Source organism: Mesoplodon densirostris, chromosome 10, assembly GCF_025265405.1.
Source record: "Mesoplodon densirostris isolate mMesDen1 chromosome 10, mMesDen1 primary haplotype, whole genome shotgun sequence".
Classification (NCBI taxonomy): Eukaryota; Metazoa; Chordata; class Mammalia; order Artiodactyla; family Ziphiidae; genus Mesoplodon; species Mesoplodon densirostris.
The window spans coordinates 42,889,848-42,916,280 of record NC_082670.1 but is presented as its reverse complement, the minus strand read 5'-3'; the positions used below and the strand labels follow the sequence as shown (position 1 = coordinate 42,916,280).

The 26,433-nt window shown below is 36.1% G+C and overlaps 1 protein-coding gene across 1 annotated transcript in view; it reads right to left on the bottom strand.

Annotated features, from left to right (window-relative positions):
- Positions 1-2,334: 2,334 nt before the first annotated feature.
- Positions 2,335-26,433, bottom strand: part of GFRAL (GDNF family receptor alpha like) — a 59,215-nt gene continuing 35,116 nt past the window's right edge. Inside the window, 4 exon segments of the mRNA XM_060111459.1 lie at positions 2,335-2,388; positions 2,390-2,408; positions 4,839-4,908; positions 4,995-5,090. Of these exon segments, the coding sequence (XP_059967442.1) occupies positions 2,335-2,388; positions 2,390-2,408; positions 4,839-4,908; positions 4,995-5,090 (239 nt within the window).

Genomic DNA, 26,433 nt, shown 5'->3' with positions numbered 1-26,433 from the left:
AGTAGTACAGCCTTCAAGTGTTTCCCCTGCCAACGAATGGATGATATCCATGTTTCTGGAAAAAGATTCACTGGAAGATGAAATGTTCTTGCCTACACAAACCAACCAATATTGTTTTCTACCAGACGAACTGTGTTCGTTAATGAATAGAAAAAAAATCCTGAATTGGGAGAACTTGAGCTCCTTGACAGCCTGAGAAACACTGTTTTAGATTTGGGCTCTTTAGTTGCAAAGAGCCCAATGAAAAATAGAACTTAAGCCCAAACTGTTCAGTTTATTTGTTTGAGGTCATGAGAGGCATCATTTAATTTACAAAGGAGATAGTCTAGACTTTTATAGCAGAAACTGTTGACTACCTACCCAAGATCCCTCTCCTGTTCATCCTTGCTAAGTAGAACTCTGATTTTACTTGGAAATTCACCCTTTCCTCAGGTGATTCAGGGATTAGACTATCAATTATGGCAATTTGAATTCCTATATTTCCACATCTTCTTATAAAGTCTGACCTGTGCTAGTCATTCATTGACTATGAAAAGGGTGGAAAAGAGAAATTTGAGTCCTGGAAGGTATCACTGAACTGCTAAGTCAACCGACATTTGAGATGTTCTGCTTTGGACCTCTTGATGTAGGAAATATTATGTATTCCTTATCGTTTAAGACATTTTATTACAGGTAAAAGCATATAATTACTAGACATGTAATCTAGGTTGATATAGATGGTACTTTAGAGAAGAATATTTAAAACAAGTATTTCCTGGTTGTTTATGTACAAAAATGACACAATTACAGCTGGGATAAGTGATTGGCAGTAGAGTTTAGGAATTAAGATAAAAGATTCTAAAATCTGCTATACCTGTGTTCAATTACTAATTTTTATATTGACTAGTGTGAGACTGAGAAATTGCTTAATCTCTTTATTAGTTATTACTTCACACTCCATCTCCCCCTTTTCTGCTCAACACAAACATATTTCTAAAAGCAACTTGACTTTGTTCCTCTGTTTTCTAGGGCACAGTTCTTTTCCCAGGCATTAGCAAGCCTGCCACAAATGGCAGTGACTTTGAGATGGAAAGACCTACATTCTCTTCACATAACTAAGAGAATTAGCAGCCACTGGAATATGGAGAGCTCCTTGAGGGAGCTTTGTGACTCACCAAATTATTTTTCCCTGTTTGGAAAGACAAAGGATGGCTTTTCCATTATTCCAAGTAAACATAGCCAAATGTTAACTTTAAATTTGATTTAATGTAGACAATTTGATCTGAAGTATAGTGAAGAGCAATAGATCTGATACCAACAGGTAGAAAATGTTTTATTTTAAATGTTTTATTTAAATAGTGATATATTTAATTGTAAATATATCACTAAATATATGTTCCTGTTCTTGAACATTTGAGTCTCTGTGTCACTACAGATAAAACTAACTCATGTGTGTTCTTAGAAATGGGTATAATGTGATTGCAGAGAGTTAAAAACACATATGTATTAAAAACTTAACAAACATCTTTTCCACAATTTTCTATTCACACTTATATTCTGATGTCAAATCAGGCCAAAAGTAACATTATAGTAACAATATAGAAAGTCACAATTTTCATGTTATGTTATTATTGCAGAAATTCATCATAATTAGCATAGGAAAAAAATAAATTTACAAATGAAATATATCATTGAAATGTACATGGATTTTTTGGCCAGTGTAGTTGCTTTACATCTTTATGAACATGACATAAAAACATCAAGTTAACAAAGTACAGTTCAATAGTATTCAAATTACAAAAGTCCAAAGATATCACTTCCGATTTTTAAGACTAATCATCTAATCAAATATATTTAGAAACTTAAAGTTAATGCTAATGATGTAGTTGATGATTCGGAAATGGATATACAAATAACACATATACTGGTTATTTTTATTAGCAGTTTCCTTTTGGCCAGTTAATAGGTATTTATAAAATTGATCAGAAAATACTCTGCTAACTATAAAATGTTATATTATGATACAACCAATTACTCTTATATGGACTCAAATTTACTATGAAACAAATCACATAGAGTGTAGCTTAGAATAACACTATTTTTTGCCTTCAAGGGTAATTCTGTAATTCTATACTAGTGTCCAAAGATACCACTGTAAATTTATACTTGAATTTTTTCCTAAGAAAAAACAAATCTAACATCATTCTAATTATTATACCTTACATGAACATACTTAAAGATCCAGTATCATTAAATCCATCCTAACATTTTCTTTGTTGACAATGGATAGGGTATTCTGTTGACTGGCTACAAAGACTTGTTTTAAAGAAAGTGATTGTTAATGATTCGTGACTCTCAATGAATCATGAGTCCTCCAGGTATTTGGATTGGTGAAGGGTCTCTTGTTTTGACTTGATATTCTGAAGGTTCTGTATAAAAGTAAAAGTAAAAGTTAACAATAAGCTATTTTAAGGATTTTACAAATGAGTCTGTGCTTATTTTTTGGTTGGATTCTATGCATGGAGGGGAAGATAATTAAGTTTTTGAATATAAAGTTTCAAAAGTAGAATATTCTATGGTCTTTCTAAGTATCATGCACTTAACTATGATCTCCAAGTAACCATTTTCGAAAAGAAAAATAGTCTTCTTTCTCAAATATTTAAACTTTAATGATTGGTCTCGCTGCAAATTTCTTTGAAGATTTAGGGCTGTTTTAATTTAGCATAACATGGAGCAAATGCAAAATCCTTCATCTTTACTGCAGAAGGTATTCACATGGATTAGACTTGCCCACCAGGTGAGTGGAAAGCAGCCTGCTTTATGAAAAAGGTATTATTGATCTCCAATGTGAGGTAACACAGGTTTTGTTGTTACTGATGCTTCTGTTTTGTTGTTACTGATGCTTCTGTTTTGTTTTGTTCCTTCTTTCCATGATGGCTTTTACTTTTGTCATTTCTTAACCTTGGGTCTGGATCTTTCAGATTACATGTAAGGATCAAATTTAAATTGCATGGAAAATAATTGATAACTAAATGTAATATAATAATAATGGTATAATATAATTATAATATATTACAATGTGATATTATAACTAATAAAAATATTATAATATATAATATGAATGATTTGCTTTTAAATACATATTAGAGTCAATTCAAGATTTTTGCCTATAACACTCCCATTGTCATCCAGTAAAGAAATGTGTCTTTCTCTACAGGCAAGAAAGGAGGTTAAATAACAGCTGATATATAGGAAATTTTGAGTAGCCATATAGGCCTCATCTACCTGGGGCACAACAGTAATCTGTAAAAAAACCAAGGTGGCAGATGTGAACTTTATACATTAAGTGAGTGACTAAAAAATAAAGATTGAAAACCTTGAAGATTTTTGCTAAGCTAGAAAGTTTTCTGTGCTTCTCTCAAACAATACCTCTGTGATGGAATATCTAGGCAGGCCCAGTAACTGAACCATGCTCGCAAATATTTTAAACCAAATAAAAGAAAGTTTAATAAATTCCAAATGCTATTTTTCCCCCTTGAAACTGACTCTTATTTGTTGGCCTTTAAACTATATCTTGGAACTCAAAGAATATCTTTTCATACAAATACAACTTTTAAGGCCTTGGAGAGAAGCAGTGTGTTTGGTATTGATATTGGTCAGCATTAAATTAAACAGTTAGAGAAGCTGGATCCAACAAGGGAATATGTTTAGCTGGGATTACTTTTAAAAATAAGTAAGTTTGAATGTCTGTAGACAGAGCACACACTCATCACGTGCCCAACTCTTTGATACCACCATACACCTTCCCCACTAAATCTTGCACTTGATCTGTCTGGTCGTCAAAGCCTTGGAGTCTGATGAACCATATTTGTACAAGCACCATCAAGTTTACTGACTTCTTCTCTGAGCATCATGAGATCAGAGAAATGTCCACCACCTCTGCTGCCCTCAGGCTTAATCTTACTGATAAGTATATTTTATGTGTATGTATATAATATATATGTATATACACACTTAATATATATAGTTCTTCATTAACATTTACGATACTCAAATTATACCTCTGTGATGGAATATTTGTATTCCATTTTGTATAAAAAAAGTATACATTTGTATCATGAATAAGCAAATGAACAGCATTTATATTTAAATATGAGGGTTTTTTAACATTAAAACTAAGCAACTGAACACCACTTTATATCTATTTGTAAGTGTTATATAAGTAGAAATATTTTAAACCCTAGACATGTAGAAATCTAGAAGTTGATGTGTCTCTAACCTGAGGTCTCACATTCACAATGAAGGTAGCTAAGGAAACAGAAGATTTGGGAAGAGTGAATTAACATCAGGCAATAGTAATACGTCTTTCTAAGGATACCCAGTGAGGCCTCATTACATGTCTCATTTAATAACTACATGGTAAAATATGAATAAAGCTTATTAGCATATAAGAAATTAGAGTGAAGAGTAAATTTTCAGTTAAGTGTAAAGTGTATGAAGTACACAGCAGGTCCATTATATGAGCTGATTAATCCTGCAAGTGATCTGATTAAGGAATGCAGCAAAGTTCAATCTGGGTTTTGTAGGAAAACCAGGGAAATGATTGGGAGCCATTTTATTGGGAGAACAATGCATATGTGATTATAAAATGCAACATGAAAGAATCCCTGTGATCACATTTACCTTACATATGAAGACAGAGTAACATTTTCATGTACCCATCCCACATTAAGAATGGTTTCCTAAGTCTTAATGGAGAAGCTTTCCTTCTCAGCCCTGGTAAGCTCTATCATTGTGAAATGTGCTTTCACAGGGCTGGTCCCTTTCTAGTCCTTCCCTTCTGAATTGCATCCAGTTACCTCAGTTTGACCATCACCAAGAGAAGAATTCCACAGATGACTGTCATGCACATGACAGCATAGATGACTTCTAGAAACAAAAGATTTTTTTTAATTACTGGATTTTTAGAGAGAATAAATACTGAAAATATTTTAGGGGATGGATTTTTCACTGACCATTGAAGGGGGAATGAAATCTGCTGAGAGTTATTTCCTTTGCATGTTTTCCTTTATGCAGTGCAATGCCTTTGACATTATGCAGTGTCACATAATCTGAAAGAAAATAATGAAAATGAGATGAAAGTATTTAAAAGTCATGCATTATCTTTATCCTGTGGGTTGTAATTTGCTTTGTATTATAAGGCAACAATTTTTATTTCTATGACATTATCTTAATAAAATATGATAGATTTGGGTGAAACGGGGCATACTTTTATTCAATTTTAACAGCTTTTTTTCACCCTTTAATCATATAATTTCATAATAGAAGTTGTGTGCTTGTTTGTTTGTTTGTTTGTTTTTCCAAAACCATGACTAGGAAAATGATTACATTTTATAAGACAGCTCATTGTACCTTATACATAGACTAGGAAAAAAAAAACCACAGTAATTTAAGGCTACACATTGTGATATAGAAAGAGTCCTTCTTTACAAGAGTGATTGTATGAATGTGCTTTTAATAATATCTCATTTCCCTAAGACTCACAGTATTTATGAATTCTTAAAGTACATAAAGGAGACTCCCTAAACAAATCACACTCTTTGCCTCTCTACCTAGACACTTCAATATCCGGTTTTGTTATTTCCCTTATTCTGTCTCCCTTTTTTAGCCCCTTCACTTTCTATTGTTTTTACCTATTTTTGCCTTACTGAAGGGATCCTCTTGGCCATTCTGTGGCCCTTGTCTTCTCGACCATGTTTTCCTAACCACATTTCCACCCTCACTTCACAACTCATAAGACAAGATGTAATCTGTAGACTTAACTGATAGATCTATTTTAGGTGACTTTATTGATAACTTTGAAGTGAAATCATCCCTAGTTTTGATTCAAGTCAACACATATATATGACTGTCAAACATACCAATAACACAATAACCAATTTCTTTGATGATAATTTGTTCAGGTGGGTTTTGAGGCTTAAAAAAGGGGGGTGGGGAACAGATAAAGCCTCCACTTGAGAGAGCCTTTGCTGTCTTTTATAGATGTTTCATGCATTTTGAGACCTGGAAGTCTAAGTCTGAGTGGATAGTTTTTTGTGGAAGTGAGTGTATCAAGTAGTGGAGTATTGCATCCAATGACAAGAGTGACAAGAGGCTCTGAGCAGGAAAGGAGATGAGAAGGTATATTACCAACAGTTCCATTCAGCCTCTCTCCACCCAGGGCTGATGTTTTCAGAAGCCAGCTCCTTGGAAGCCAAGGTTTGAGATCTGTGCTGAGCCTAATTTGTAGAAAGCACAGGAGCCAGACTGTTTCAGATCAGTAATAAAACTCTCAGGGTGGGTCCAGGAGAAGCAGCCCAATACAAGAGCTAGAAAAGTAACTGAGGATTTTGTCATTAAAAACTCATTCTCAAGGTGTCTGATCTCCAACACAGTTAAGACATTTTTAGTTCAAGATTGTTTTAATCCCCAACTCATATCAGATTATCCTATATTTATAAAAGTCTGACCTTCTTGGGAAGTGAAAAATCAACTTCTTCTGAATGTAAAAACAATAGAGGTAGAGCTTGTGATTTTTTTTCACTTTTGTGGTTATAAAATAATTCTGTTATTCACTAGAAAGTCGGAATGGAAAAACTGAGCTATTTCAAATAATACCATTTTTATAATAGTGGTCCTTTTTGGGGGAAGAATTAATTTCAATCAAATTAAGCATACAGATTTTTAGTGAAGTAAGTGATCATAATCAACTCATATTTAAATAAGTTGGAATATTAAGAATAAACTATTTTGTTTCTTTTTAAATTTTATGGCATTTTGTGATATTTTAGGCAGATTCATGACCTAAATGTAAATGTATATAATGTACACTGGCTGATTATTCAGTACATCTTGCCTAGTTAGGTATTACAATTCATCTTTGTATAAGAAAAAAGGTATGATTTTGATTAATTAGGCTATCTTTTAGATATATAACTGCCTAAAGTAATTGTTAAACATTCACCTAGCAAGGCTTAGAAAGAATTGTCTCATTCACTAAATTTCACTCATATGGAACTCATTAACAAAGTTATAATAGATCAATGACAGAAATGCTAGCTAATGATCCCAGTGAAAATTTTAATGTGACTAGCAGTCACTCCACAATCTTAAATATTGCACCCTAGGAGGATACCAAATATCAGTCAGAGAGATTAATGTTACAGAAGGTTTCTTGGCTACTGAAGCCCATTGGAGATTCTTTCCCACCTTTTATAAACAGTGAGATTTACTGTGTTTTATAACCATGAAATTAAAGTCGGCAGAGTTAATAACCAACCTCAGTCCCACACCATCTGCTATATTTATAGATAAACACTGTCAGTGACTTGTTTATCTTAACTCCTACCCTAGAGTAATTAAACATTATTATGAACTATATTGTAAAATCCCTGTACATTTGACAGGAAATCAAGATTAATTTCAACCTTACAGTAAGAACAAATTTATATAGTATTCTCCCCAAATGAGCTTCAGAGATGGGATCATTTCTCCTTTTTTCTTCCAGAAGCCTTGTACAGCAGTGGCTGAGAGCTGATGCAGACCAAACCTCTACTTTGTATAATTTATATGAAGTGATAAATGCATTGTAAAAAATGTGGTAAATCAGACACAAAGTAATGATTTAAAAATAAGTGTCAGAATTCTTTAAACAGAAATTAAACTTAGCACAAACTGCAAATCTGTAAACCTTCAATTAAAATTTAAATAAATCATAATCTAGAAGAGTCTCATTGGATGAAAAATTTGATGAAAATGAACATTTTCATAGAACAGTTTTTAAAATATATTCTTGTAGCTGTTTTTTTTAATGGAAGTATAATTGATTTACAATGTTGTGCTAGTTTCAGGTCTACAGCAAAGTGATTCAGTTATATATATATATATATATATATATATATATATATATATATATATATATATATATATATATATATATATATATATTCTTTTTCAGATTCTTTTCCATTATAGGTTATTAAAAGATATTAAATATAGTTCCCTGTGCTATACAGTAGGTCCTTGTTGGTTATCTATTTTATATATAGTAGTGTGTATATGTTAATTCCAAAATCCTAATTTATCCCCATTAATGCATCTCATGGCATAGTTAAAATTCTATTGTCTTCTTTCTAAGTTTAAATAAAAACACCAATACCATGGCAACATCTTAGTGAGAATGAAAATTCAAGAATGATCTTCTTGGGTATCCCAGGGTCAGTTTTATTTATAATTTTGTCAATATTGTCTCATCTGAAGGTATGTAAATTAGAAGTGAGTTTTGAATTGTTTCACCTAATGATCAGGATTGAGATTACATGTATCATGGACTCTTTTGATCATCAGTGTATGAAAACGTCCTGCTGAAGTGGATCTAAGGAGCATTGCTGCTGGGAAGAAGGGAAAACATATCAGCATCTACAAATTTGAAAAACCAATACTTTAGTAATACGATAAATCAAGGTGTAGACACCTAACATGGATATAACATCATTTTTACTAAAATGTATGTAGTAAAAACTAAACGAACTAAATAATATGCTTTCCCTAAACAGTCATAGCATGCATCAATGAGGCATATTCTTTTATTTAGTTCACAAACTTCAAATAAGATAAAAGCATGTCTTAGGTTTATTTTCTTCCACTGTGGCTAAACACACTGTGGTTGCCAGGGGCAGGGAGGAAGTAGAAACTTAGGAGTTATTAGTCAACGGGTATAAAGTTTCAGTGATGCAAGATTAATGAGTCTAGGAATCTGCTGTACACCATGGTGCCTATCATTAACAATACTGAATTCTATGCTTACAATGTTTCTGAGAAGGTAGATCTTAGGTTAAGTGCTCAAATTATTACCAAATGCAAGTTCGTGTGCCCAACACACAGTGAGCCCAAACAAACTGAAACATCGGAGTTTGGAGCAGAGAAAGGTTTATTGCAGGGACCAGCAAGGAAAACGGGTGGCTTATACTCAAATTACCGTGAACTCCCTGCAGGGTTCCAGAAAAGCATTTTAAAGGCCAGGTGAGGGGAGGGGTTGCAGGGTATGTGATCAGCTCATGCACAATTCTCTGATTGGTTGATATTGAGGTAACTGGGCAGTTAACATTATCAATCCTTAGGCATCAGAAGTTTCAGACTATATGCTCATGATCAACAAGTAGTTAATTTCTTCCATTTGGTGGTGGTTTAAAAAGCAATCTTGAGAACGAAAAATGGAGCTGGAGGAATCAGGCTCCCTGACTTCAGACTATACTACAAAGCTACAGTAATCAAGACAGTATGGTACTGGCACAAAAACAGAAAGATAGATCAATGGAACAGGATAGAAAGCCCAGAGATAAACCCACGGACATATGGTCACCTTATCTTTGATAAAGGAGGCAGGAATGTACAGTGGAGAAAGGACAGTCTCTTCAATAAGTGGTGCTGGGAAAACTGGACAGGGACATGTAAAAGTATGAGATTAGATCACTCCCTAACACCATACACAAAAATAAGCTCAAAATGGATTAAAGACCTAAATGTAAGGCCAGACACTATCAAACTCCTAGAGGAAAACATAGGCAGAACACTCTATGACATAAATCACAGCAAGATCTTTTTTGACCCACCTCCTAGAGAAATGGAAATAAAGACAAAAATAAACACATGGGACCTAATGAAACTTCAAAGCTTTTGCACAGCAAAGGAAACCATAAACAAGACGAAAAGACAACCCTCAGAATGGGAGAAAATATTTGCAAATGAAGCAACTGACAAAAGATGAATCTCCAAAATTTATAAGCAGCTCATGCAGCTCAATAGCAAAAAAACAAACAACCCAATCCAAAAATGGGCAGAAGACCTAAATAGACATTTCTCCACAGAAGATATACAGACTGCCAACAAACACATGAAAGGATGCTCAACATCTTTACTCATTAGAGAAATGCAAATCAAAACTACAATGAGATATCATCTCACAGCAGTCAGAATGGCCATCATCAAAAAATCTAGAAACAATAAATGCTGGAGAGGGTGTGGAGAAAAGGGAACACTCTTGCACTGCTGGTGGGAATGTGAATTGGTACAGCCACTATGGAGAACAGTATGGAGGTTCCTTAAAAAACTACAAATAGAACTACCATATGACCCAGCAATCCCACTACTGGGCATATACCCTGAGAAAACCATAATTCAAAAAGAGACATGTACCAAAATGTTCATAGCAGCCTTATTTACAATAGCCTGGAGATGGAAACAACCTAAGTGTCCATCATCGGATGAATGGGTAAAGAAGATGTGGCACATATATACAATGGAATATTACTCAGCCATAAAAAGAAATGAAATTGAGCTATTTGTAATGAGGTGGATGGACCTAGAGTCTGTCATACAGAGTGAAGTAAGTCAGAAAGAGAAAGACAAATACTGTATGCTGACACATATATATGGAATTTAAGAAAAAAAAATGTCATGAAGAACATAGGGGTAAGACAGGAATAAAGACACAGACCTACTAGAGAATGGACTTGAGGATATGGGGAGGGTGAAGGGTAAGCTGTGACAAAGTGAAAGAGTGGCATGGACATATATACACTACCAAACGTAAGGTAGATAGCTAGTGGGAAGCATCCGCATAGCACAGGGAGATCAGCTCGGTTCTTTGTGACCGCCTGGAGGGGTGGGATAGGGAGGGTGGGAGGGAGACGCAAAAGGGAGGGGATATGGGAACATATGTATATGTATAACTGATTAAATTTGTAAAATAAAAAAAATTAAAAAAAAAAACATCTGAAAAACTCAGGAAATGTGCATCAGATGCTAGGAGCTAAAGCAGAGGGTATGGGGGAGGGGTCTGTCCCAGGAGAGCCCCATAGGGTCCTGATCATTTACATTATCACACAAAATAATAATAGAGGATGGCAGGAAATCTTTGGAGGTGATGGATATGCTTATGGTATAGATTGTGGTGATGGTTTCATGGTGTATACTTATCTTCAAACTCATCAAGCTGTATGCATTAAATATGTACAGCTTTATGTATATCAAAAACAAAACCAAAACAAAACCAAAAAACATATAAATGAATAAGTATACCTTCAAGAATATTTGCCTAGATCTTTTGTCATGAGCCAAAAGCTCAGTGTTAGTAAATGACTGCACTGACAAGCCTGGTAACCACTCCTTTATCTGTGGTTGAATGACAGCGGTGTTCACATGTCTAATGGATTTGCTTGGTGATTATGGTGAGTTTCAATTGCACTACTAAAATATTTCAAATGTTCTATGTTTTTCTTAATAGTTTCTGCAAATAATGAAATAGTCACTGAGATGGCAATTGGAATGCAAATTATACTCTTTCTGAAAACTAACACTAGATTTGATCAATATAGTATTATTGTTTTAGAAGCCCATGTTTTAAAGCTTGAAAGTAAGAAAAAAAATCTGTCATCTGTAGTTTTGGGCTCATACAAAATAGATCTAAAGATATAGATCGAAAATAGGAATAGAATATTTGTGGTTAGGGTATATATCTGTAAATACACAAGTGTGCATGTAGGGTAGAATTACAAAATTGGATGGGACTTCTTAGATTATTTTAGTCAAAAATTCAGTGCAGTGATCCATTCTGCCTCATTCTGGACTGTCATCACCATTCCAGGAATGAACCGTTTAATACTTTTTACCCTTCGATTACTATTGAAGGTCAGTTCTAATTAAAATAAGAAGTAGCATTCTAAGCTGTTCTTTTATCAACTCAAGATAATAAATCTACTTTCCTTTGTTGGTATCACTGCATAGCTCTCTGGCTGCTACATGTATATGTGTGTTTGTTGGGAGAGAGATAGATAGATAGATAGAGAGAGGTCTCACTGTCACTAGACCACACAGAGCAATGCTTTCCAAACATTAATATGAATCTTCTGTTTATCTTAAAATGCCAATTTTGATTCAGTAGGTCTGGGATAATGCCAAGATTCTGAATCTCTTAAAGCTTCCTAGGTGATGATGATGATGCTGGCAGAATATATATATTCATATATCTGTATACAGAATGGTAGAGAGAGATGCATGTACGTACTCATGTAACATACAAAATGCCTTACTTCCATGTATATGGTGCTTAATACTTTACAAGGCACTTTGACAAACACTGTTTAAATTTTATAACAACTAGCCACATAGGAATTATTAGCTCAACTTAAAGAAACTCAGACTCAGAATAGCTGTCTTGTCCAAGATCACAGAGTTGATAAATAGTAAAGATGTAATTTGTAGCAAAATTTTCTACCAAATATATATTTTAAAAAATGTCGTGGAGACCACAAAAGCATGTAAAACATTTTCAGCTTTTTTTAATGTGGCAGCCATATGGATTAGGAAATAGATTTGAAAAATAATAGGGACCAGTTGAATTTAATAGTGTTATACAATAAGAAGCATTTAGTAGTAGTATCTGATCACAAATATCCATGATTATATATATAATATACATATATATAATTTTCTGTTGATGAAAATCACAATAGAAGACATAAAATCTAAAAACTAAAGCATCTGAAATGCCTCACATATACCTGTAGGATTTTTCAACTTGCACACACCTCTGAAATACGTTCATCATTTTCAATTTCAAATCAAATAAATCAACCACTTTAACTTTGACATTTAACAGAAATATTTTAAAAAATGAATACCGCAATTTTCCAGGTGATATCTTAGACTATGATGTCAATATGAGTATTTTCCATTTTATAGACGTAGAGTTATGACCATATGTAAAGCTTTCCAGAGTATTCACCAGGCAAAGGGCATACAAAGAATAATACACAAAAGAGCAGTGTAACTATTTTTTGTTGTTGCTGTAATGTATGCCTACATCAATACAACCTGAGTCTCAGATGAAAAATGTAAAGTAATCCCACAGTTTAAATCTGCCTATATCTGGAATGAGTTCAATAGACAAAAATATGTTTCCAAAATTGAACAGTAATTTTTACTGTGAATTACATTCTAGGAGATCTTGAATTTTTACCTTGAATTATATAGGAAGTCTTGTAATAAGACAAATGTAAACTAAGAATGGGAATAATCTACACTATATTTATCAATTTTAAAAGTTTATGTTTTCATGTTTGGAGGTTTTTAACGTACATAATTTTTTTTAATGAAAAAGTATACGTGACAATACCATTAATTGTCCAGATAGCTTTCTGATGTCTTTGTTTGGAACTGAATGATTCACTAGTGTGCACACTTTTGGAAATGTACAAGACTTTATCTGGCAGGTGTACACAATTTTTTCATACACTGATGGAAAACACCAAGGAAAAGAGAGCTAGGGAAAAAAATAAAGGGTAGAGATACATTTTTGGAGAGTCTTCATAGTCATTTGGAATGATGAGGTGATTCAGAAAAGTTTGTAAGTTACCGAGTTTTAAAATGAGAAAAAAGTATACACTTGTAGTATTTTTTCAATGCACATACATTTGCGAATCTTCAGCAAAATGTTGAATATCAAAGTATGAGATATACTGTTAATTCTTCTTAGACAGCAACCTTCTTGAGAATAGACATCATATCCATCTAATTCACAGTATAACATGGATGACACAATGCCTTGCCCATGTGATTATCTGATGGCCGAAAAGTGTGTATGAGCAAGTTTCATGTCTGAAATAACACATCTGTCCCTGTGCAGTGACATACATTTTGAAATATATAGCTATATCATGTTTAGTTCTTTCTCATCTTTAACTGACATTAGCCAAGGGTCTTCACATTAATCACATATTTTTCACATATTATCACCACTTCTTAAAATGTAAATTCAGTGTCCCAACTGCCATGCATATTGTTGCCCAATCAAAAAAAAATCTGTTAAGAAACTATTTCACCTGGTGATTAATTCTAACAGTCAAGTTTTTTCATTGATGGGCGAAGAGTAAGCATCTTGGTCATCGGATGAGGAGAATTTTGAGAATTTCTCTGAGTTTCAGTTTTCTCATTTGTAAAATGAGACTAGTAATACCTATGTTTGCAAGATTTTTGAGAGTGAAAAATACTATTAAAATAACAGAGCTCTTGGGAACTTCCATGAGAAGAAATATGCACAGGCGGGGATGAAGAGAAGGGAAACAGGGATAAGAGAAGGGGTTCCTTTTATGGTTCTTTATCTCCTTCTCTTTTCCCTTCCTTCCTTTCTCCCTTGTCCCCTTTCCTTAGAAAGATCTCCCGAGGCCAACTGACTGAAGTAAAACCTTCTGTCATTTTCTATTTCAGAAACCTGATTCCAGGTAGACATAATAAAGTCCAGGTTTGTTAGAAGAGGCAGAGTTTTCTAAGCTGTTCCATGAAACACTAGTTCTGCAGAATACTTTTATGTGCTGGAAAAATCAAAGAGCCCAGAAGTAGACAACTTTGTAAAATTCTAGGTAAGACAAAATAAACTATGTGCTTGTTTGCTGCAAGTATATACTATACTAGTGGGGCACACTTTACCTACATTTATTTTCTCCATGGGTTATATCTGGGAATCCATTTAAAAATCTTGCAAAACAGGGGCATATGTGACTTAGAGGCAAATATTTATGTATTTGGGTGGGCACAAATATTTATTAAGGATTCTTATTTGTACTTAGTCAATGGAAACTCAGAGAACATCATACAAACAATATTTTGTGCCCATCAATGTAGGCTCTAATTTATAACCCTTCCCTCTATTAAGCATACATATTCACAAGCACCTGACACCATAATTTCTCTTGTTCTCTACTCCTGGGAGTCAAGCAAAATTTTCACCCTGTGGTTTGGGAGATGTCTGACCTCCCAAACGCTACTCTTATTGCCTCTTGGAGTGGTTGGTGTGATGCAACATTAATTCCAGGTCTGCTGCTAGTTAATCTGCTATTCTTCAATTTCTCAATGTGTCCTCATGGGATATGGAGAACTTAGAGTCTGTCCTCTACTTCGGAGAGCCATTCCAGCAGAGCTAATTGTTCATGGATCATTTATACCTAATCACCTATAAATGTCCACAGGACCATGGGACAGAAATCAGCATATTTGGACCCAAGTAAAGATTTTCCAGTTGAGTAAATATTTCCTACTTCAAAGCTAGCACCATGACAATCAACATGGGATACATTAGTGGGATGGTACGTGACCCTGTTCTCATGAAGTTCTCACTGGAATTTTGGGTAAGGTGAATAAGGTGAATCAAGTGCAGTGGGAATTGATAAGGGACACCTAGGGGAAAGGTACGCATTTGATGAATGGTGGGAAATAAGGCTGATTTACATTTTGGGTGTCCTTGAAAATTGGATGAAGGCGTTCAGATGTGGGAAAGATGAAAGCAGGGGCAGTGGAGAGCACACAGAAATAACAAGATCAAGTTAAAGTTTGAGAATTAGTCTATCCATGATGGGCAGATTTAATAAGGAAGCTACAGCAGCAGTTTAGGCATGGGAAGATGAAAACTAAAAATAGGTGGGAGAAGTTGGAGTAGAGAAGAGAGGAAGTGTAAGGGCATATTTAAAACAAAGAGCTTTCTGTTGGAAAGCAGAATGATCAGAAAGCAGAGTAGCAGAAGCATCAGAATCAGATCTGGATTCTGTCTCCCCCCAGAGCTGTCATTTTAGGCAACTTACTGGTCCTCTATTCCCTTAGCTTTAAAGTCGGATAATGCCAACCACAAAATTTAATTAAAAATTAAATGTGACAATATATAAAGAGAGTTTGGAACTGTGTTTGGCACAAAATAAGTGCTCAATAAATTACATCATTTTAAAATATTATATAATTTAGAGTTTTATTTGATATTAAAAATGCAAAGTTAAATCAAAGATGACCCTTAGGTTCTTGAGACAACACGATGATCAGAACAGATTTGATGTGAAAGATGAAAGAGTCATAGAGGGGAGAACTGCAACGTTTACCTCTCTACTTTTCAACTTGACTGCTCATAACAAAGAACCCTGGCTTTGGAACCAGAACTCCATCACAATCTTAGTTGAGTCATCCACTGGCTGCAGTAGCCTTGGACAAGTTAGTTTAACATCTGAGCCTCATGCTGTTCACATGTAGAAAGGGAGTTGAAATAGATTATATTATTTATTTATTTATTTTTAAGATTGAAGTATAGTTGATTTACAAAGTTGTGTTACTTTCAGGTGTACAGCAAAGTGATTCAGTCATATATATATATATATATATATATATATTCTTTTTCAGATTTTTTTCCATTATAGGTTATTACAAGATATTGAATGTAGTTTCCTTTGCTATACAGTAGGGCTTTGTTGTTTTTCCATTTTATATATAGTAGTGTGTATCTGTTAAATCCTAATTTATCCCTCCCCCCAGACTGTATTATTTTGTAGGAGGATTCACTCCTCTTTCTTTGTAATGAATTAAACTCCTACCACCCAACGCCATGTGGCTTAGAGAACCACCTTCCGTGAGAAGAGTCTGTTTTACTGCCCCCTGCCGTTGGGCTTGACCTTGACTTGAGTTAGTCAAAAATGTGAGCAGTTGAGACTTCCCTTGTGGCACAGTGCTTGAGAATCCACCTGCCAATGTAGGGGACACAGGTTCGATCCCTGGTCTGGGAAGATCCTACATACTGTGGAGCAACTAAGCCTGTGTGCCACAACTACTGAGCCTGTGCTCTAAAGCCCATGAGCTGCAACTACTGAGCCTGCATGCCACAACTACTGAAGCCCTTGTGTCTAGAGTCTGTGCTCTGCAACCTGAGAAGCCACCACAATGGGAATGCCATGCATCGCAATGAAGAGTAACCCCCGCTCACTGCAACTAGAGAAAGCCCATGCACAGCAACAAAGACCCAATGCAGCCAAAAATAAATAAATAAAAAATAAATACATTTATATAAAAAAAGTGTGAGCAGCAATCATGTATGTTATGTCAAGCAGAAGTCTGAGTGATTCCGTCACTTAGTTTTTGTTTCTACCACAAAAATGTCATGTTCCAAAGAGTGACCATGCCTTTAACCTAAGTCTAGAAATCGGGAGCAGAGCCTCAGCTGTCAGCCCAGAGCTGCCTAATTGTGGCATAACCTAGAAATCAGTCTTTTGGTTTGTAAGTAACTGAAGCTTGGAGATTGTATGTAACTGCCTAACCCTGCAAAAGCTGACTAATTCAGGAGTAATAATGTACCACAAATGAAAATTGTTGACAAATGGTAGCTTCTTAATTAATATTACCTCTTTTTCTTCTCTCCTCTCTTATAACTCTCAATTGAATAGTAGGTAGAGGGAGAAAAAAAGTGATAAAAAGGTTAAAGAAAGGTGAGAAAGGAGTAGAGGGCACTTGGAGAAAGGTGGTGAGACCATTGAAGAATGGTCTTCATTTTGGGGATGAGAATGCTTTTCTCTGTTTTGGGGGAAATATGGGACCATGGGATGTATAGTCATGCAGTCTCTCCTTATCTTTCGTGCACCAATACTAATGTCACATTCACCATATTCTTAAAAGTAAGTGTGAGATGCAATATCATTATCTCTACTGGGGTTAAATTATACCCAAATCAAATAGGGCCCCATTATTTTAATTCCTAAACTCCTTTGACTTGCATTACAACACAAGATAGTAGGACTTTGTTAATATGGATTTTCCAGCTGTTTCTTCACATTAAATAATCCCACAAAGACATAATGAGAATTGAAAATAAAGAGAGGCTACCAGTAAATACAGACAATATAGTGAGGAGCAGTATGGCATTGTGGAAAGAGACCAGCCTTTGGCTTCAAGCCACAGACTCAAGTCCTTGCTCTAAAATTTGCTAAATGTGTGACTGGAGGTACTTAAACAAAAAACTCTTCTGTACCCACTTTCCTATTCTATTCAATGAGAATAATAACATTTATTGACTTGTGAGTATTAAGTGAGACAAGACATATAAAGTATATTGCAGAAGGTCCACATAGAACCTATAATTTTTTTTTAAATTTGAAAAGTATGTTTTGATTGTGGTTGCATATAAGCATTAACTCTGGGCCATTTAAAATTAGATTCCTTGTCCTTATCACTATAGGTTTTGATTTAATAGGTCAAGAGAGAAGAGAGAATTAAAGTACTAGACATTCTTAATTTCAAAATCTCTCTAGATGCTTTCAGTGTTTTGGTCAGGATAGAGAACCATTGGTAGAGAGTAGAAAACACATGGTTTTGGAGGTGAAAGCAACAGATCATATTGTAAATCACAGTATTGTGAGCTAGTGGAATAGAAGTTGTTAGAGAGGAAGAGAGGAAGAGTTTGGAGAGTTATGTTTTTTAATAGATCACGGCTTTGAAAACAATCAGGAATGGGTGGGCATGACCAGATATAGGGATAGTCACTGACGAGCCAGTTTTACCAATGGAAAATAACTATATTTGGATCAGTAAGAGACCTTACCACCTCACAAGTTCCCTTTCAGCTACCTGGCAGCATTAAAAGAACAAAAACAATTAAAACCAACAATATTTTCATTGTAGAGGAGGGGTGTTGGAATGGAAGTTTGGGCCAAAGAACAGTGAGAAAAATTAACTGGGTTGATGCAGCCATGTAGAAGTGTTGGAAGGAGCTATTAGGATTGTAGACATATGCTTAGTGTACATTCTTAATATAATAACTACCATATGGACTTCAAACAAAATACCATTGTACATTTCTGGCTGTCTGCTACACTAGGAAGAGTGAGAGACTTGAGATGCAGGTATGGAATGATGGCTGGGCTGGAAACTTAAAACATCACCCACAGCATCTTCCTACATAGACCTCAGGGACACACAGCAGTGTATCCCTAAGATAAGGTGCCCTATGGAAAAAGCTCTGCAGTCTGATTTATATGGCTTCCCTCCTTTCAGATTGCCTTGATTCCCACCTGAAGTAGATGTACCATCAGGGACTAGTGGGCTCTGGCCTCTTTCTGAAGTTGAGTTGCTTTGAAAGTCCCTACCATATGCCTACAGTGTCTGACCAGCTGACCCAGGTACTAATGCAAGAGTAAAACATCAGTCCCAGAGTTCTGGCAAACTCTGAGTGTATTGCAAATTGGGAAAGCCCAGTGTTCAGTGTCAGTGGAAACCAAAGGAAACCATTCCACCCTAAGCTGGAAGCCAGCAGAAATTCAAGAGATAGTGGAAATAATCTCTGTCACAGACACACACTTTAAAAACATCACCAAACACTCACACTGCCCAACAAATCAGCTTTTATCCATTCCACATCTTTTACCTAGTTTGAAAACCAATTTGTTTACTATGATTTGTACCACAAGCCCCCAGTAAATGCTTTCCAAAGAGTAATGGTTGAGAAGAATAAGAATTATGTTTACTAGATACCAATGTAGTGTTAGGGCATTCTTGCAACTTTGAGATTGGAAGAGTATTTACTGATGTTTGCAATGCTGTAAAGGGTCTTCTTGAACCATGAAAAGAACTCAAGAAGAAGATTTGAGACAATCTGTTACTAACAGAAGTTGAATGGTTGTCATTATCAATGGATTCTTAAATCTTTACCCCTTACTAACCTGTCTCACTTAGGTGATTTTATCTGTGTAAGTACCAAACGTTTGTTTTTTGAAGAAGTCCTCCTTTAAGATGATATCCCAGCATGTAGGTGCCAGGGCAATAACTATTAAGTGTCCACATGTGGTGTTTTATGGAAATACATTTGATGCTATTATATTGTTGTCACAAGAATACTTGGCTCTTTAAGCCGGGAATACACATGCTCATAATAAATGATTTTTATGACTTCACATACACAATCATGATACACAGAAAGTATAAAGGAAAGACTGCTTGTTTTATGTAGCTCTGGCACTAACTCCATCCCCAATTATGGGCAACAAGGGGATTGTATGAAGCCAATGAAAGCGTAAGGGTGGAAAATGGAAAAGATAACACTGTGCTTTCACATACTGGAGTCTGTGATTTTTCAAATTGTAACAGTATTGTTTTGTTGTTTCATTTCCCTCCATGATCTAAAATGCTCCTTCCTTCTCTAGTGATGCCAAAATGTGAGTTGTCTCACTCATCAATGGCAACTCTTTAATCTTTCCTTTTTGGTTTAGAGCAAAAGACAAAGGTAGTCATGGATGATTCATAGAATCATGCTCAGAGGCAATCTTTCCCCTCCCTTAACACCTAAGCCTTTAAGGATAGAGCTGGGAAAAAATGAAGGTAGGGGACAGCTGTTCTGTTGTTTCTGTGGAGGGTTTGGACACTTCAATATTTCCAGATTATAGCTGTGTGAAGCATTTTTTGCAAAATAAAAAGCCAAGCCAAATTTGCTGGTTTTCAGGTCTGCAGACAAAATTTAAACCAGCTGGATTTTATTGGGAACTTTTGCATGCAAGTAAACCTAGTGGTGAAACTCAAGCCAGCATTTGTCTCCACTGGAATGGGCTACATCTTTAGGGAAAACCCCCCTACCCTATGTCGCTTTCCTTAAGGGAGTTTTGAATTTTGAAAGTTCCTAAAAGAAATCTGCCTGGTTACTCCATAGAGTATCTGATTGGAACCTTAGCCAATGAAGATGGAAGGTACAACCAGGTCTGATGTCTATCTTAGCCAAATCTTCAGAGATGAGAAGTTGTGTGTCTCTCTGAAACCTGATTTTAAATTACTCCAATTAAACCAGCTAATGATTCCCTCCAGACAAGTACTTCCAAACACAAAAGCCAACACACACACATTCACTTAAACTCACACACACACACACGTGCCTGGTCAGAGTGGCAAATAATGACTAACTTATTGGATTTGTATATAGCAAAATTTCACATCCTACTTTGACTGTGTCTTAAGTGAAAATTACCATATTCCTCATTAAAAACATGTAATTTTATAGATTTAAACATATAAGGAATAGACGCAAAGAAACCCATAGGATGATGATTTTTTACTAAGTCTGGGATACATTATTTATAAAGCTATTTAGAATTTGGAAAACAAAGCAATAAAAGGCAATTCAACATTAGAGGAAATCCCTTTTACTCCAAATCTCGACTTAGATCTCTGAAAGAATGAGCATTTTTTCCAAGGGCAAAGAAAGAAAGGATACATGCTTTCATAAGATTTTAGTATAATCATAGGAAGAAAAATTCTTGGCAGACTACTGTTTTTTTTTTTTTTTGATATTAAAAAAAAAAAATCTCTCCAGAGCTGGTCCTATACATAGGCAGCAGGGAGGTTTGCCAAAAAGGTACTGGCCTCAAATATCATGTCACCTAATCCAAGAATATCAGGGCACATCTAATATCAAAGATCATCTATTTCTGTTAAACTGTTACCAAAATTTAATTTGTGAGAAACCTGAGGTCTAGGGTGAGTGTAACTGATTTCCTCCATACCACCTGGGGTATTAGGGATCAAACTTGTTTCCTAAGCTTTTGTTCTTTACATTACAACATACTCCCTTTCCATCAAACACACTTTCAAGGATGCTTTTGTTCTATACACATGTTCCCTGGGAAATGTAACATTTATAATCAATGACAATTATAAATTTCACATCATTACATGAGAGAAGTACATTATGGTTGTGTAAAAATCACAATTTCTGGTGCCCCAAACGGCCTTGTTTAAATTCTGCCTCTGTTGCCTTCTGTGGAACCTTGAGCAAGTTACTAACTTCTGGCTGCCCCAACTTTTTCTTTGGTGAAAGAGCAAGCATCTCCTTCATCTGTTGCTTACACAAATTAATTAAACAAGACATCAAATGACCAGACTAGTGTTGAACACACAGTAAGCCCTCAATTAGGTCATAAGGCTCCAAGGAAATAAAAGATAAGTAAGCTAGTGTCCATAGCCAAGGGACAGGTTTAAACTGGCAAGCAGTATTTTTATATGTTTATTAAACCTTCATCTTTCTTTTAAATTATTTTTAAATTTTTATTTTATATTGGAGTATAGTTGATTAATAATGTTGTGTTAGTTTCAGATGTACAGCCTAAGTGATTCAGTTATACATATACATGTATCTAATCTTTTTCAAATTCTTTTCCCATTTAGGTTATTACAGTATCTTGAAAAGAGTTCCCTGTGCTATACAGTAGGTTCTTGTTGGTTATCTATTTAAATATAGCAGTGAGTACATGTCAATCCCAAACTCTCAATCTATTCCTCTCCCTAAACCTTCATCTTAAAGATATTGTATCTTATATTACTTCAGTTTTCTCCATGTTATTATTTCACATTGTTGAAGTGAATTGTCAAACATATCCATTAAAATGTTCTTTGTAGTTTGTCAAATGGGAGGATTATTTTCAAGCATTGGTCCAGATCCTGACAATCTTAACACCCTGTTGTAGGAATCTGCTTCTGGCTATCAGTCATTCTTTCTGCAGTTTCTTTGAGGCATGTGATAATGAGCTTGGAGAGCACCAACACCTGATAGCCATTGCTTTCTGTAACAAGTGATGTCAATAGAGCCAAATGCACAGGAAAACCTCATCTATAGGCTCCACATCCCTATTCTAAAGATGGTGCCTTCCAGGGCAGCCCCAAGGACATCATCAGAGAGGTTCGAGCATCCCACATAGTCAAACCTGGAAACTGAGTCTTGCTTACTCACCACTCTCCTTGGGAGGGTGGGCAAATCTAGGGCGAACTTGTAACAGGTCACAAGGATGAAACTGATGGATGATTTTTATATGAAACTGTTTTGCCCATCCCTCCCTCCGTTGCTGGGAACAAAAACTTACATTCTTTGTTACTGATTAACATGGGTGGGCATTCTTGCTGGTTTTGCTTGTTTCTCTCATCTTAACCATAGAAACCCAAGAATTTCCTTTAAGACTGCTGCTTTCTCCCCAGAGGCAGGAAGGTAGTTTTCAAGACACTAGTCTGTTACCCTCCTCATTTGCTGGCAAATCAATAAATTTCTCTTTCCTTTGTCCTCAAAACCTAGTCCTTGTTACTCTCATTTGGCATCGGGAGGCAAGGACTAATTTGCGATAATGAACTTAGGGAACCTGAGATGTTTCTGTGTGGAGGTTAGTGTGGGAAATATGACTTATTCATATATATTCAGGTTTCATTTTGGAGTTTCAAACAAGTAACCTTATCTAGCTGATCCCCGCCCCCTTCCCCGTGGTTACTCTTCACCTCCAAACACAATTTCACTCAGTTCTGCACTATTTTCTGAATATTGGGTGTTGTGTGCAGTAACTCAAGTGATGACACTGTTCTGAGGTTTTCTGACTTGTGACTTTTATCCATCACATCAGTGGTTATCACTGTGGACAGTGAAATTGTGGGACCAATGAGACTTCCTCCAGGGATCCATGTTTGCTTTTTCATGTTTATAACATGACAATCTTTGTCCTAATACATCTGGGGTATATTAATAATTTATTCATAATAAGAAACAGGCATCACCTCACCATTCTTTAATCAAAACCAGCACCTCTCTTGCTGTTGACTTGGGATATCTTATCGCATGGGGATAAATGGGAGGTGATGAGATCTTTTGTTCCATTGGCTTGGTAAGCAAACTAAAACACACTTAGGAATCATGATTCTAGGGATGGCATTTTTTTTCTTTTCTTCTTTTTTTTCTTTTTGGTTCTGAAACCAATTCCAATGGGCAGGTGATCTGCACACCTACAAGCAATTCTTGGGTCACCAGAGAGGTGTCTTAGTATTCAACTCAATTCGGATACCATCTACCCAGAGATGGCATCAGATTCTAAAAGTCCTACAAGACTCCACCCCACACATGTCCACATTGTTACTTGTACTTCTGTCCCACTAGCCATAAATGAGAGGTTCTCAGGACTTCTTCTTCGGGCTCAATTAATTTGCTAAGAGTGCCTCACAGAACTCAGAGACACATTTTAGTTACTAGATTGCTGGATTATTATGAAAGGATATAATTCAGGAACAGCCAGATGGAAGAGATGCATAGGGGAAGGCGTGGGGAAAGGGCTCGGAGCTTCCATGCCCTCTCCAGGCATCACTCTCCATCACCTCCATGTGCTCACCAACCTGGAAGCTATAGAAACTCTGTCCTTTTGGGTTTTTATGGAGGCCTCATTACATAAACATGACCACTGATTAAATCATTGACCATGGGTGTGATTTCAACCTCCAGCCCCTCTCCCCTCCCTGGAGATTGTGGGGGTGGTGCTGGAAGTTCCAACCCTCTAATCCCTTGGTTGGCTCCCCTGGCCACCAGCCCCTTATTCAGGTTACCTAAGGGCATTCCCAAAGTCTTCTCATTAACATAACAAAGGACACCTTTATTGCTCTTATCACAGGGTTTTAGGAGCTCTGTGCCAGGAGCAGAGTCCAGGTTGAAGACCAAATATAGTAGAGACAAAACCCTTGTATCTTGGGTCCTACATCTGAGGATTGAAAATATTTGGAAAAAATATTACAGAAAATTCCAAGAAACAAAACTTGAATTTGATGCACGCTGGTACCATTTTTTTACATAGCATTTCCATTGTATTTACAATTACTTACAAAGCATTTACATTGTTAGGTATTATAAGTAATTGTAAAAAGAAAATAAATAAAAACCAAAAACCTCAATTAAATAGAGTTGGGAGAGTAGGATGGGGAGCTCTCACATGCTATTACAACAGCAGAGGCCACAAGAAGAAGAAAGACTCCCCTTCTTTCCTGGCAAGGACTCAGCCAATGAAAAGCCATGGAATCTATTTACTCCAGCCCTCCTGACTTCCTTTTCCCCTTCTGTAAAAGCCTTCTCCTTCCCTTGCCATTTGGGAAATTGCATGTGGCTTGCCGTGATTGTAGACCCCAAATTTCAATTTTCTGCTGATCCCTAATAAACCCATGTTTGTGGAAGAAATATCTGAGTCTATTTGTTTCAGAACAGTATAATCTAGAGATGATTTAAAGTATATGGGAGGGGCCTCCCTGGTGGCGCAGTGGTTGAGAGTCCGCCTGCCGATGCAGGGGATACGGGTTCGTGCCCCGGTCCGGGAGGATCCCATATGCTGCGGAGCGGCTGGGCCCGTGAGCCACGGCCGCTGAGCCTGCGCATCCGGAGCCTGTGCTCCGCAACGGGAGAGGCCACAACAGTGAGAGGCCCGCATACCGCAAAAATAAATAAATAAATAAAGTATATGGGAGGATGTGTGTAGGTTATATGCAAATACTATTGATACACCATTTTAGGCAGGGGACTCAAACATACATGGATTTTAGATGGAACCAATCCCCTGTAGATACTGAAGGACAGCTATATGTATTGCTTATTCTAATTCACAAGGTCACAGTATCTCAAAACAACGAATGTTGAAGCTCCTCCAATGCAGATAGTGTATGCTTATATAGATGACTCATGTAAGAAAACATTGGTAGACTTTGTCTGACTTCAGAAAAGAATCAATGCAATAAGTACTCCAAGCCAGTGTTCTTGTGGACCATGAAGAGCAAAATGTAGTCACTTATGTCAAAGAAACCTAAAGTGGAGGTGGAAGGCCATTAAGGAAGTGAAACACACATCCAACCCTGAACGCAACATACTTTTGACCCAGGCATCCTAAGACCACTTGGAACCTGTCTTCTTTACTCCCTAGAGACAACAGTTTAGCAGCCAATCTACTACCAGCAAGTGGCTGAATGCCTGCCGACATCGACCCATAGTTCTGTAAAAATAACCTATGTAACTTCTCTGGGATACCTTCGTCTGTTGCCTTTATGAACCTGATCATTTTATATTTCCCTCAGAGCACATTTGAGTTGCTACACGAATCAGTGCCTCCAAAACTGCAATACTTAAGACCGCAAACAAACTATTTTTGTTACTTGCACTGTTCAGCATTTCTTGGTTGACATTCTTGACATATGGTACCCAGACAAGCTGTATCTGCAACACCTGATGCCCTAATTTCATCTCAGAACTACTTAATCAGAAACTCTGGGGTTGGAACACAGCAATGTGTTTAACAAGCACTGTAGGTGATTCTCTTGCAGTTAAAGTTTGAGAACCACTTCTCTAAGCCACTATCTCAATAAAAGTTTTAGGAATGATAAGAACATCTGCTTGGACTCTTTCATGACGCTATGATGCCTACTGATTACTAGATTGACACAATATACCACGCTGATTAATTTGATCTGTTTCTTAGTAGCAGACAGGTTACGAGATATGTAAGTTATTTGATATTTATTAAGTTATACGTTTTTTTTTCTTAAAGGTCTTTGAGAGATTGTCTAGGTCCATGCTACTCAGAGTATGACCCCTGGACCAGCAGCATTAACATCACCTGGGAGTTTGTTAGAAATGCCAATCTCAGGCCTTCACCCAGAACAACTGAATCAGAATCTGCATTTTAACTAGAAACTATGTGATTCTTATACACATTAAAGTTTAAGATCAAATGTCCAACTTCATCATCTGACCTAAAATCATTCAAACATATATTTAAGAAGTCACTTATTCTGAGA